The sequence below is a fragment of the Arvicanthis niloticus genome, chromosome 6, assembly GCF_011762505.2.
Source record: "Arvicanthis niloticus isolate mArvNil1 chromosome 6, mArvNil1.pat.X, whole genome shotgun sequence".
NCBI classification, from domain to species: Eukaryota; Metazoa; Chordata; class Mammalia; order Rodentia; family Muridae; genus Arvicanthis; species Arvicanthis niloticus.
In genome coordinates this window covers 12765069-12779299 of record NC_047663.1, presented here as the reverse complement: position 1 = coordinate 12779299, position 14231 = coordinate 12765069, and the positions used below count along the sequence as shown (strand labels likewise).

Below are 14231 nucleotides of genomic sequence, written 5' to 3'. Positions count from 1 at the left end.
GTATGACTTAAGGGAGAAGGTCTCCCAGAAGCCCAGGTCAGCTTGTTTGATTCAAGCTTTGTCAAGCAAAGAGAGGGAGGTTTCTAAAGTCTACAGAAAGAGAGGGAGATAGAGATAGACAGATAGATGATAAATGACAGACAGGTATAGATAGATCTAGATAGGTAGATATAGATGGATGAATGGATGGATGGAGGAAATGTTTCTGAAACTGCAGTTAGAGATTACTCTATCTTCTCTATTCACTTCCAAGCTCCAGGTATTTGACATCACAATGCTGAGGGAGAGATCATTCCGTGTTTTCTTTGTAGAAGAATCAGCTCTGGCTAAGTCAAAAAAGGGCAATCACCAGCCTGCAAGTGTGGGTGATTTTTGCCCGGCATGGGAGACCACAGACATTGTTTCTTCGCTATTAACCCAGCCACCAGACACAAATGGAGAGGGCTGGATATTGTTGGGAACCAAATAACTCTCATGGAATACTAGTGGAAAACCAACTAGTGGCCTTTCACTACTGGTGACTCAGTGTTGAAGGAACCAGGCAGCCTCCCAGATCCCCTTTTTGGATTCATATTACATCTCTCTCCACAGACCAGGAAACTCAGGCTCCAGGAAATAAGCCTCAGGTTTCACAGAACATATGAGGCAGCCATGAAGGAACTCAAGAGTCGCCTATTGAACTCCTTAAACTGTATTGTTTACTCACTTATCTATCCATCCATCCATCATCCATCCATTTATCCATCCATCCATCATCCATCCATCCATCCACCCATCCATGTACCTGATAGTTTATGAACACATATACTGTACAAGAGGTATTTTAGATTTTGAACAAACACCCCTTCACTCTTCTATGAATGTCCTCGGGCTGCTGCATCTAGTCATCATAGATTTGGTAGCTTAAAATAACATTCTTTCACAGCTTGAATCTAAGCATCTGAAAGACATGTCTTTAATGCTAAACTCCTTTTGGGGTTCTGGGTGAGTGTCCAGTTTTTGTTTCTCTAGCTTCTGGTGACTACGATTGTCATCTTGGATGCCTCATTTTAGTCTCTGTCTGCACAGACACCTCCTCTGTTTGTGTCTAATCTTCCTCTTACAAGGATGCATGGCACTAGATTTAGGGGCCATCTTGATAGTCTACAAGGAGATTTCAGTTCAACTTAACCAAATCAATCAAAAGTTATTCTTGACTTAATTACTTAAATGACTACCCCCCACCCCAGAGAGAGATGCTAGTTCCAGGACCCAGGGATTACAATGTGGAGCCCTTACTCAACCCAAGCAATCTTTAAGAAACTTAGGATCTGGTGAGGTTATTACTAAACAAAATCAATAAACAAGTCTGTAACAAGTTGTGTTGGAAAGTAAAATGGGCCTTGGGGAAAAGAAGCAGCCAGGGTCCCCTTTGGTTGGCAGTGGAGAACATTTCCCTTTGAAAAGATGGCCTAGAGAAGAGGAAGAGCCAGCTGGCTGTCTCCAGCAGAGTTGAGCCTTTCTGGTGTACCTGCTCATTAAATTATAACCTTGTCAGTAGGTAATACTTTCAGTGAGAGAGCACAGTGCTCCTTACCAGGAGATTGGGGAAGACATACTTCTTATGTATGTAGATGAAGTGGCTTTACTATCACAAAGTTTAGATTGTCTTAATAGATCATGGACACTATGGCTGCCAAAGAAAGGGGGTTGTGGCTCATGTAGATATAGTACATAAATGCATAAATCCAAGCTTGTAGTTTTTGGCTGGTCCTCTTATTGTTTAATGGGTTTATAGCTAATAACAGTACAGAATGTTACCCGATGGGGGTATCTGATTGTTTCGCTTTGTAATGAGTTTAACCTGGAGAGGCCACTGATACATTAGGCAGTCAATGATTGTGTTATTGATGGTTTTCATTTGATTATAATCGATTTAAATTTTTCCCAGACCATAAATTTGCAGCCACCTCCATGGTATATTGATTGATTAATTACCCATTGGCTCATTACAGCAGACATGAAAGTATGGTCTGGGAAGAATCTAGCTGGCCTGGGGACCTTCGGTTTCTCTTTGGACAGAGGCTTTGAGTTCCCTTTCTTGCCTGTTTAACTCCACTACCCAGACACAGAACGGTCTGTTCCTCCGTCCCACTTCAGCTGATTACCAATTCTGTTTCTTTGCACTGAACAACAACCTTGAGAAGCTGAAGTCCAGGCGCTGTTGGAGATTTATCTTTAATTCAGCTGTCACTCAACTGTCGATCAGCAGCTCTATTGAAAAGATAAGGCTTTCAGAGGACAGACCAAAGGATGTCTGGTGCCCACTGCCTCAGAGCCTCAAGACTTTGCCTTCTTTCCATCCGTAAGACAAAGGCCTGAGTACCAGGATCCAGCTGTGGGTCTGGGTGAACATAATTCCACAAGACTTATGCCAAGGACCATCTTGGGGGAGGATCCCCTAAGGATGTGGAGGAGGATGCCAGTCCTTATGCAACACTATGACTTGTGGTGGCAGTGGTGATGATAGTGATGGGGTTGGGTGAAGACAGGAGGGCTTGGGGATGACATCCTTTTGCTGAGTCACCTCGAGGAATCTGTGCTTTCATGAGCCTCTGTCTTATAGACATGGCTGGTGGTTTCCAAGCAGAGCTGACTTGGTCAGGTTTGTTTTTGGCAAAGACTAATAGAAACTCTTTATACCCAGATTCACTGATCTTGAATCTCATTTTCTCTTTGACCTAATTCCCAACTCTTTTTTATATTTTATATTGCAACAATCATGATTATTTTATGACAGATCTGAAAGCTTATCTAATGGATAATATTTGATTCTGTTTTATCTAAAAGGTTTCGAAAACCATTTAAATTGGCAACTACATAGAGTTTGTATTTGTAATGAAACATGTCCCAGGCTGAGTGGTGGTTTCTCAAATACATTTCTGGCCTACTCGCCCTGAACTTGTAAACAAGTCTTCATTTGGAAAAAGATTCTTTGTGGAGGAAAATAAATTAAGGTTCTCGAGAAGAGATAATCTTAGATTATATAGATGAGTCATGAATTTAATGACAAGTGTCTTGAAAGAGAAAGATAGAAGAGACATGTCCACACAGGAGACAGGAGAGGAGACAGGTACACATAGGGATAGAAGAGATGTGGCCATGAAGCCCATTATAAGGTGATGGCCAGAGTGCATGTGATACCATTGGCTCCTAGAAGTTGGAAGAGGCAAGATTCAAGCCTCTCTGGAGCCACTGGAGGGAGGCTTCTGGCTGGTTCCCAGGCTGCATTGATCCAGAGCTGCAGGGTGGCAAAGGGGTGCTGTTTAAAGGCACCATTGATGGCACAGATGATGTAGCATGTTATGGCAGCCTCTGTAACAAATACAATGCCTGATTTCCCTGTGCTTGGGAATTGCAGGGTGATCCCATGACTTCCAACTGGCTAGAAGTGTGACATCTCAGGCATCCAGCTGGGACTGGGTAGGTCATGAAGATTCTCCATAGAGGGCTCCAGGCTAGGGAGGCAGAACCGTTTGTAGTAGGAAATCCACCTCAGATATTTTTGTTTTCTGATAGCAAACTGCACTAGGAGACCCATTCATTGTTTCTCACTACAGCCTTAAACATTATTATACATTAAAGTAACATTGTGATTATAATTGCAATCATAGAATTTGCTTTGTTGTCTTGGAGGTGCACTGAGGCTATTTATTTATTTATTTATTTATTTAATGGTACAGTGGTTAATAAAAATAGGACCTAGACTCACCCAAGAAAAGAACCTCTGGGCAAGTCAGTGAGTTGGTTTTTAGATTAAGTTAGTCTGAGGTGGGAAGACACAACTTCAATGTGGGTGACAGCATTCCGTGGGCTGGGGGGTTCCAGGGGAATAATGTAAGAGAAGGAGCCAAGACTTCTACTTCCGGATTGGCGGGCAACAGGGAGAGAATGTGAGTCATGGGGTCTGGTTGGAGCCTCTGAGACCTCACAGCTCACCTGCTAGTGATGCCCCTAGCAAGACCAAACCTACTCTAACAAGGCCACACATCCTAATAGTGCCACTCCCTATGGACCTACAGGGGCCATTTTTATTCTAACCACCACAGGCCCTATGCAGGGACAACAGAAGCTGTAGGGGCAACCTAGGTCAGTGGCACAACTACCCATAAGAACCTGTGAATTGGCTGATCGTTTTAGAAGGGCTGTTCAGGCCAGTCTTACTGGCTGTATAAACTAATGCTTTGTTTGCTTGTTTAAGACAGACCTTCCTTTCTCTCTCTCTCTCTCTCTCTCTCTCTCTCTCTCTCTCTCTCTCTCTGTCTCTCTCTGTCTCTCTGCTATATAGCTCAGGTTGTCCTTGAACTTGTGATCCTCCTGCCTCAGACTCCTGAGTACATAGGCTACATGCATGTGTCCCATGTTCAGCTTCAGAAACAGTCTGTTCTGTAGGGAACTGATTACATACATGGCTTTACATGTTCATGGTTTTAATGCTGACAATTATTATAGGTTGGATATCTCGAACTGAAAGACCTGAAACTCAAAATGCTCCCCAAATCTGGAAATTTTAGGAGTGTTGCTATGACAGTAGGGCAAAGACTTCTTCTGTAGCTGATGTCACATAGCAGGGCAAGGTCAAACCAGGAGCTCTAATCATATGGTGTATAATTACCTTCGTGCTGTGTGTACAGGACACAGGTGTGACAAAGCCACCTATTGTGTATAGACATGTACCCACCCCCTACATTTCCCATTACGTGTATATGAAATTCCCCTCTCCTCAAATGTCTGAAACCCAAAATGTTTCAGCCTTGAGCATTTGGAATTAGTTAGGCATTCTCAGCCCAAGTCACCAATGTCCAGTAGAGAGATGGGAAGACAATGGATTTTGGAAATTCTGTTATAGAACACAAACTCTTAATAAACCTCACAAGGAGAAACATCTTTGTTATTGTTTCCTTTTTTCCAAATTAATAGTTTGTTTTTATTTACTTTACATCCCAATTGCATCTTCCTCCCCTTTCCTCCCTGTCCCCCCTCTCCCCATTGTTTCTAAATATTACATTTGTTATTAAGAGAGGAAGTAGCATGTATAACCCATTCAACTACAGCGTCTGTTAGGCTTGGGCATTGTTATTATTTTAGATTTATTTTTTATGTGTATGAACGTTTTCCTATGTGTATGTATGTGCACCAGGTGAGTGTCTGGTATCCTTGGGGGGATTCCCTGGAACTGGGGTTACAGATGGTTGTAAACCACCAAGTAGGTGCTGGGAGTTGAATCCTGGTCCTCTGGGAAAGCAACCAGTGTGCTTAAATACTGAGCCAGAGCTCCAACCCCGAGGATTAGGATTAAAATAAGAGAAACACAAAGAGCCATTGAGCTTCTGACGTCAAAGGAGTGGCGTCTAGAGGAAGCAAGACTTTCAGTCTACCCACATAAACAGATTAAGGGAGTAAGGGGAGAGGAGCTATTTTTACCTCATGGAAGGATTGAGGCTATCTCATTTAGGAGGCAGGGAGGCTGAGGAGGTTCTAAGAAGAGAAGCAAGAGACCTCTGGTTCTTATTGGTCTGTGGAAAGGATGAATGCAGGCAAGCTCTGGAGAGTAAGAACAGAGACAGGCAGGGGTGCTGTGGTGAGCAAGAACAGAGTCAGGCCAGAGGTTGCTAACTCTCTCCTCAGAGAGTAGCTAACTCTCTCCTCAGAGGTTTGGCTTCTTGAGTCTCTACTTTTGTTTCTTAGTCCTGCTTGAGCTACCTTGAATTGTATTTCCGACTCTCCTGAAGCCAATGTATCCTGAGGAATGCAAGGAGTACTTTGCAAGTCTAATGAACTATTTCCTAAGAGGGCGAGCATATGCTCAGAATGCAAATTTGCATAATTTAAGGGAAATGTGGATCCTACCTGAACTCGGCGGGATACAGTGACCTCCGTTAAAAAAATCCCCTGCAATGAAACTTCGGTTAATATAAGAGGCTAGATTTGATTACAGAATTGGGGTCACTCAGTCTGACTCTTTCCTGAGTGCTCAGGGGAGCACAGGATGGAGAAATAAGCATCACTGGCGATGAATAATTCCTCTCAGGGTAAGAAAGAGCACGATCTGAGTTGTGAGAACCGACAGGACCTGGGACTTTTCTGGTGTTAAAGAAAAAAGGACCAGAAAGCTACCTATGCCCATCTCAACTGCTGAAACTGAGAACCCCCTGGAACAGGGCAGTCTCTTCCTCCCCAGAGTTAAAATTACAGGCGTGCACCACTGAGCCCGACGACGGAGCTTGTGCAGAAGACTCTTTCCCCACCTAGGCATCTCCCCAGACCCTTTGCCATCATTTCTGTATTTTGCTGGGTTTGTTACAGGTACAGGGCTTCTTGGGAGCCACAGTTCCTCACTGCTCTGTTTCCCGTGGCTCCACACATTTATAATCTGGCTTATTACTAGTGAATCCAATAAAACAGCCCCTTGCTGGGACTCCGCTTGGTCTCTTGTTGCTCCAGCCAAATTCTCCTGGCTGCCCCCAGGGCCTGGCCCCTAAAGCCAGGCTCTACGGGTGGAAAGTCTTGGACACTGGCCTCGCCCCGAAGCCCTCAAACTCAGTTCTGGCCCGATTTCCCACTTTCAGCCATGGGACATTGTGCCAAGCAACGGCACAAACAGAGCGAAGTGTTTTTTCCATACTGTGGTTTTCATTAGGCACATACATGAGTGCCTGCCCACAATTACAGGTAGTAATTTGTGCCCAGTAACTTCTGCCCCACTGAAGCCGCAGCTGTTTAGAATGGTATCCCCACTGGGCTTTAAGCCATACACAAGCATACTTCAGCAGAATTCACAGCTTCTCATCAGCTTCCAGCTTAATGAATAATCACAAGAAAAATATAGGTGGGCACCTGCCAAAGGGCAGGGCAGGGCAGGGACCGCTTTGGCAAAGTCAAAGTCCCTGTGTTTCCCATTTTTATTTCATGCAAGGCTTCTTGGCTGCTCTTCCTAAGAAAGCATAAGATGCTAAAGAAATTCCTTCATCTTAGCAAATGACACCTTCTCAACTTTCCTTCTTGCCTCCGTCTCAGGTCTGAACTTGATTTTCCTCAGGCTCCAACCATAGGAAGTGAACCCAGATTCAAACCTCACATTGGCTCATCGGGGTGGTTTTTCTTTAAACTTTTATAGGAGTCAGCAAGTCATAGGCCGGGGTGACTTCACAGTTGGGATCTATTTAATCCAAGGCCTTTTCTGTAGGGGATGATTAGCTACTGATAGCCTTAAGTCCTGGTGTCATCTGTTCACAATTACACATTCCACAGATGTTTACTTGGGATCTACCCCATAGCAAACCTTGAAACAGATGTATGGGGGTGGGGGTGTGTGTGATTGCTCCGGCTTTCAATGCCTAGGGCACATGGCCATTCATCTTCACGTCTCACTCCAAGCTCCATGAAGTGACAGTTGGGCATAGCAGACGATCATGCAGAACCTTGTGGCATGCATGGGCAGAAGGGACACAGCCACTGAAGAATCGGTGGGTGTGTTGTCAGAGAAGACATTCCCGAAGAGTCCAGGCAATGGCCTCTGGACATCCAAGAGCACCAGACAGGGGTGGGGCCAGGGAACTGGTAATTACAGACATGATTCGGAGCCAACTCTGAGGACAAAGCCTGGTATGGTTAGCTATGTGCCTGACTCTGGGCAGCTTTGTATAATACTCTCATCCTGTTTCCTCCACTCACTAGACCAAACAGTAGCACCGTGCTTACTTCATATTACTGTCTGAGGCACCATCACAAACCCAATAGCTTAAACACCTCCCCTCCCTACTTCGTCTTCCAGCTAGGGGAGGCTCTGGGGAGTGTGGAGTGGGGTATAACCTCTGTTGCCAGGCCCATTCCAATTGAGAGCAGAATTCATTTCCTGGTGCTGTAGCACCTAAATTTCTATCTTCTTGCCGTGTGTCAGCAGGAGCCAACCTGGACTCTTAAAGGTTATTTATATTCCCTGCCAAATGATCCCTCGTCCTCTTCAAGTCAGTAGTATTAGTCAAACTCTTTGGTTTCCTCCTTGTCCATAAACTCAAGGGATCTTGAGTTAGGGATGTATGTGCTCAGATCAGCCCCGCCAGAGAGTTCCCCTGTCCTGGGACATCTGCAAAATATGTTTACAGCAGATACACAAGGGAATTGGACTGAGTTACTGGAATAGGTGTGTGCGTGCGTGCATATTTGTGTGCATGCATGTATGTATGTGTGTGCATGTATGTGCATGTATGTGCATGTATGTGTGTGTGCATATCTGTGTGTATGCGTGTGTGCGTGTGTGCGTGTGTGTGTGTGTGTGTGTGTGTGCTGGAAATCTTGAGAAGCCATCTGGGAATTCTACTGACCACATGTACCTACTTCTACAGAACCTTGGGGCCGGAGTAATCAAGTGTCTGTGAAGTATCTGGCTTAAAGCCAGCATGTTTCGGGTAGGAGGATTTACACATGAAAAAACAGCTACTTGAGTTTCCAGGATGGTTGAGAAAATGGTTGAGGTGATAGAAAACAGCTGGGGACTGGAAACAATGGTTTGACTTCTTGCTCTTGACCAAGGGTCTTCATTTCGATCTGTTTAGAAGCAGGATGTGCCACCCTCCTTGGATGACCACCACGGATACTTCTCCTGATTTAGCTCTTTGTTGAGGCAGTGAGTCAGGGTACAACGAGAGAGGAGCCTGAACTGGCTTCCTGGACTAACTCACCCAAAAATCATCTGCTTGTGGCTTCTGATCCTGAGCAGAATAGAGCAGCCCCAGGTCTCAGAAACCACCAAGATAATAGCTTTTCCCAAACCAGCCCAGCCAGGCTCTAATTAAGCCGGATGGAAATGAATCCCAACTCTGGTTGCTCACCATGCATAGGCTGTGGCTGGGGGAGCATCCCCACATTCTGGGCAGCCATTTCTCCTTCAGCCTAGCATTGTTGGAAGAATACTCAGACAAACGCTAAGGTCCTGCTCACTCTGGGAGGAAGGCCACTGTCTGTGACTGTCTGTGACTGTGTGTCTGGACTTCTGTCCACTCTGAAGGCTGAACTGCTCTTGAGAAATGGATGTTGCAAATGGTCTGGAGTAGTCACGAGGTAAGACAGAAAGACCTACAAAGACACTGAGGAGGAAAGCAGAACAAAGGGGTCATTGCTCACTCATCGCACAGCATCGTGGGAGGAGAGAGCTAATCTCTTGAGATTCCTAGGCTAGACAGTTCTTATTGCCAGCAGAACTCTTTCTCTCCTCTCCTGGCCTTTTCTCCCTATTTCCCTCTTATCTGCCTTGTTTCTGGATCTTCTCAGAGCTTCCCCCAGAAAAACTTCAGCCAACTTACTCCTCTTGAACAACTGTCATTTTTGAAAAGCTGCCCGGTCTCTTTGCTATGACTTCTAAAGAGAGACTTTGGGCTAGGGCTCCTTTCCGTGACAACAAGGAGGTAGGAGAGGAGGATGGTAGAAAGCTCAAGATGCAGAGATGACACACATCTGCACACATTTCTGAGAGACGCTGAATCTGTGATTGCTGGCCCGTACCACGGTCCTGACATGGGAGGAAGGCAGGAAGAAAAGCAGAGAGCAGAGAACTCATGCTTGCATCCCTGCTGCTGAGTTCTTACACAAAAGAGGCATGACCCTATTTGACCTTGACCACCAAGACCAGAGGATTATAGAAGAACTGACCAAAGATATGTGGGCAAAAAGCCAGGACAAGCTTTCCAGTTTTGACATGTCTGTCCAAGAACAGATGTCTGGCTGGGACAGCTGTGGACCACAGAATTTCCAAGATCAGAGTGCCAGCATAGCTACAAATGTGAATGGTTAAGTAGGACCCAGGTAAGCCTCAGTGCCACCAATGCTGGTTAAGGACTGACAACAAAAGCTGCACAGTTCTGCCTTGTTAGTTTATGGCCTGAAAGAGTGATGTTGACATTTCCCTGTCCCCCTGCCTTTTTGATATTCCAGACAGGTGCCAGAGGTGTCATCAAGGTTGATGGAGCCTGGCACTGGCTTGCTCGCTGTGATCAGCAGCTGACAGTCTGACAGTGACATTTTCCCTGATTACATGTTAAACTTGGACTGCACTACACTTGGTTGCATTTCGAATGAGAGAGAGAGAGAGAGAGAGAGAGAGAGAGAGAGAGAGAGAGAGAGAGAGACAGAGACAGAGAGAGAGAGAGAGAGAGAAGCAGTAAGTCAAGGAAGGACTTCCGGATAAGGAGGTTTGCTCAGTCGGGATCAGAGGACACAGCCAGCCCACTTGACACACAGTATCAGTTCCACATTTCACCCTAACTAAAATACTGACATCCAAAGAACTGATGTCTGATGAGAATAGAAACATTCAGGACAGGGCATAGACTCCATCTGGTACTGTGTGAAATGCCAAAGGAATGTTCAGGGGTGGGGAGTGGAAGGAGCCACTACATGCCCCCCTATTGGAAGTTAGCTCCAGTAGTCATTTCTTAGTGTGGTAGGAAAAAAAAATCAAAATCACTCGGACTTATAATAACGTTCCCTTCCAGGCAAGGGATGAAGAGTGCCGTTTCGGCTATGTTATTACCTCTGTCTCTCCTAATGTGGTGGAGGGTTTGCTGATAGGTTTGTTTTTGGATAGCAATTAATGTTAGGTAATTATTGGCAGGGAAGCACCACTTAAATATCACTAGCTTTTAAATTCTAACAGGGTCGTGGCTATGAGCAAGGACTTGTCTGTGCAAGACACAAACAACGGCCTAGGCCATTCATTATTTCTCCCCTTGCTGCCCATTCTAAATATCTGCTTGGGGGATTTGAATGCTTCCGTGCTCCTGTATGTGCCAAGAGTCTCAGAGTCCATGAACACATCCATACATTCTCATAGTCACCGGATACGCGCTTCAGTAAGGGATGGTGTGATTACAGTAGAAATTTTCATAAGAGTCCATCCATGCCAGACAGTAAGTCTTTTGGGTTCCCTATCTTTGGAGACAGGCTTTCACGTAGCCCTGCTCGAAAACTCAGCAAGTAGATGAGGATGATCTTGGGTTTCTGCTCGTCCTCCTTCTACCTCCTGAAGGTCACCTTCTACCTCCTGAAGGTCAGGATTACGGATGTGCATCTGGTTTATGGGATTCTGCCAACTGAACCAGGGCTTCATGAATGTCAGGCAAGCACTCTACCAACTGAGCTATACGTCCAGGGGCTGCATTTTTAAAACATTGGTGTTAACTGTAACCCATTTTCTTTCTCTGTTGATGTTTCCGGGACTCTTCAGGTGGAAGGAATGTGTTTTCTGTCTCAAAGGTCAAGGTTTGGCGCTATTATATACAGTTTCAACTTTCATGTCACCCACAGACTTTGCCTGGGAAACTGCTACTTTTAGTGATCTCCTAATGACAAATAGAAAGGTCCCCAGCCCCCACTGATCCCCTGTTAAAAGACCAAAATTTCTGGGCAGTAAACTCTGCGTGTGTGGGTGTGTGTGCCTATACATTGTTAGAAGCAAACTTAAAGTCAGCTACTCAGCTTGATGAGAAAGATTTTTGCTTTTCTCCCCAAATATTTCCCTGGAATTTCCTCCAGGGCCCAAGTAACATAGGGGAATTTAAGGAGACAGAAATGGGACTAGGCAGACACACGTCTACATTTACAAGAGCAAGCAACTTTGCCCATAGCCTGTAATTCTGTGGATAATTTTTCTAAGGGCAAATTTCCTAGCTCACTGATCCATAATGGTCCATTATTGATGAAATTAAGGTAATATTGAAAGTGACAGCACTTGAGAAGCAATCTTAAGCTGCCTTTTTATTGCATGCAATTAGCAGGAGAATTGAGGACCACTTTCTAATATAAAATCACCAGCCATAGAGGTTGCAAATGAAATTCACTGTAGATTTCAGCCAATAAGTTTCAACTTCTTTCTCTTCATTTTCGGAAGTCATTCCCGCCCCCCCCCCCCCAGTTTTAGTCCCACCAGTTAATGAGAAAACAGTTAAATTGGGCTAGCAACAGAGTTTCAACTGAGATTTATGGCTTTCTCATCTTCCTGAGGGACTATAAAACCACCCTTGACACCTCCTTCTGAAATCTCTTTGTTAACAGATGGCTGTGGCATGAACAGGGAACCCCTGGATTCAAGTGACAGACAAGCTCTGGACTTTGAAAGACTCCTTAACTTATGTGAAGGCTTTCTGCCTGCTTTCAGCTGGGGGACCTTCCAGCAACCAGGCTGTCTCCAACACACCCTTGTAAAAACCACTTAAATTTATCCTAGATACTTTATCCAACATACTCTTGTAAAAAAAAAAAAAAAACACTCCTTAGATTTACCCTAAATACTTTAATATTTATCTCCAAATTTTGCTTTCAGTTTACCAAATTCCTAGGCCTCTATCCTCACCCCCAACTCCCTCCAGAAGCCTCAGCCCAAAGCATCACCATAATAAAAGATAATAAACTGCCTTCAGTTCAGAACATTGGCCAAAAACCTGACAGGCCCTGTTTAATGAGCAACAGGGATTGGCCATATCAGAGGGCCGAGAGTTTAACTGTTGCTCCACTTGACCTCTTTGGTCTCCAACCCTGAACAGAGGGACAAGGACAGGGACAAAAAACTGGGTCTTTGGGGATATGGCAGTGAGGTCTGACCAAAGAGCAGAGGTCAGTGGTGAATTCCAGCCAGTCCTGCTCTCTGTTTGCAAAGATCATTCTGGAAAACAACAGTCCCACAGCAGCTGCCCACAACAGGACAGAGAGAAAGGGGTCTAGGAAAGCATTGAGACCGGGAAAGTGACTGGCTAGAGAGCCCGGGAACTCAAGGGGAGTGGCTGGGAGCATTTCTTTGCTGTTGCTCAGAAATTGTTTCTCTTTCTAAGGTCTGAGGTCAGCTACAGCTGGTGGGGGTCCAGATGGGGATGGAAGCCTAGTGCCAGGCTGTGACTGCAGAGTGAAGTTCCCACAGCCCAGGGTGGGAGTGGACTTGGGTAGCCAGCCAGGGCCTGGAGGGTCATGCTAGGGAGTCCCGGCACCTGGGGTCCCTTGGCAGGGTCCTCACCTGTTCCAGCGGGCCACCTTCCTCCGGTAATACCGCAGCGCCTCCTGACTGGCCAGGAGCCAGTCTTCGGGTCCCAGGAGAGGCGGATCCTCCAGGACTTGGTAGAGCGAGTGGGCGAAGAGGGCCTTCAGCTTAGACCGCGGGGCAGGGTGGCCGCGGCTGGGATGCTCAATCCGGGGCAGGGCTCCCGAAAAGTTGTGCGCGGCGGTGCCAGGGTCTCGGGAGGCTGCGGTTGAGTGTAGAGACGCGGAGGGGGCGCGGCCAGAGCACGGGCAGCCGGCGGGGCGCTCGCCGGGCAGGAGCTGGCGCTGCACTTGGGGCCAGAGGTGGAAGTAGAGGTCGGCGGAGAAGAGCGCACCCAGGAGCAGCAGGGCCAGCAGGCGGTCCCTGCGCAGCCCGGGCATGGCCCAAGCGGACACCCGGGAAACACTTGGGGTGCAGACAGAAGAAGCTCCTGGAGTCCGGATGGGTCTGGAATGCTCACACAGGGGATTAGCTCCTCCTGGAAGGGTGTCTTCTCTGAACTTGGGGACCTCGTGCAGGAAGCTCACACAGTGTTGACAGCGTCGTCTTTTCTCGCCCAGTAGAGATGCGGGGTTGGGGTTCCCTGGCTACCCGGTTGTTATTTGAGTCTCTTTGCCTCGTGACTCCTCCGCCAGGGACCGCTCAGATGGAGAGGTCCCCGTGGCACGAGTGTTGGCTCTGGTGGCCTGGTAGGGGCGATCACTGGAAGGAGCGCAAAGGAGCTCTCGCCCCCTAGGAGGAGGCTGGAGAGACTGCGTAGCCCCGGGCGTCTTTTCCAAGGATGCTGTCCCTCCGCAGCTGCTGAGACAGCTCCAGCGGCTCCTCCTGCAGGCGGCAGGGACTCCTGTGCCCGGGGCTGGCAGGAGCGGAGGGAATGGAGAGTTGACAAAGCAGGGGCTCCTCGGGCGAGCTTGTCTTTGCGCCTAGACTCCTAGAGGCAGAGGTAACGCCGAGCCTCCCCGCTGCCTCGATTGGCCTGGCGCCTGCACCTCCGCCCACTCTGAGCTGGCACCTGCCTCTGGCGTAGCTTGCCAGCCAAACTCCCAATCCCTCTGCTGCCGGCTCTGCCCTTCCACCTTGTCATCAATCCTCTCCTCCCGTCCCCTCCTCCTTGCCCGGGGCCTCTTACTTTCCCTGCTCAGGGCTCTTCATACTCATCCTGGTAAGC

The 14231-nt window shown here is 46.9% G+C and overlaps 1 protein-coding gene across 1 annotated transcript in view; it reads right to left on the bottom strand.

Annotated features, from left to right (window-relative positions):
* The window catches only part of Fam20a (FAM20A golgi associated secretory pathway pseudokinase), a 47903-nt gene extending 34040 nt beyond the window's left edge, over nt 1–13863 (bottom strand). The window contains exon 1 of the mRNA XM_034504284.2: nt 13040–13863. Coding sequence (XP_034360175.1) covers nt 13040–13443 — 404 coding nt within the window. The 5' untranslated portion in view covers nt 13444–13863. The remainder of the gene's footprint in view (nt 1–13039) is intronic.
* Nucleotides 13864–14231: the final 368 nt, after the last annotated feature.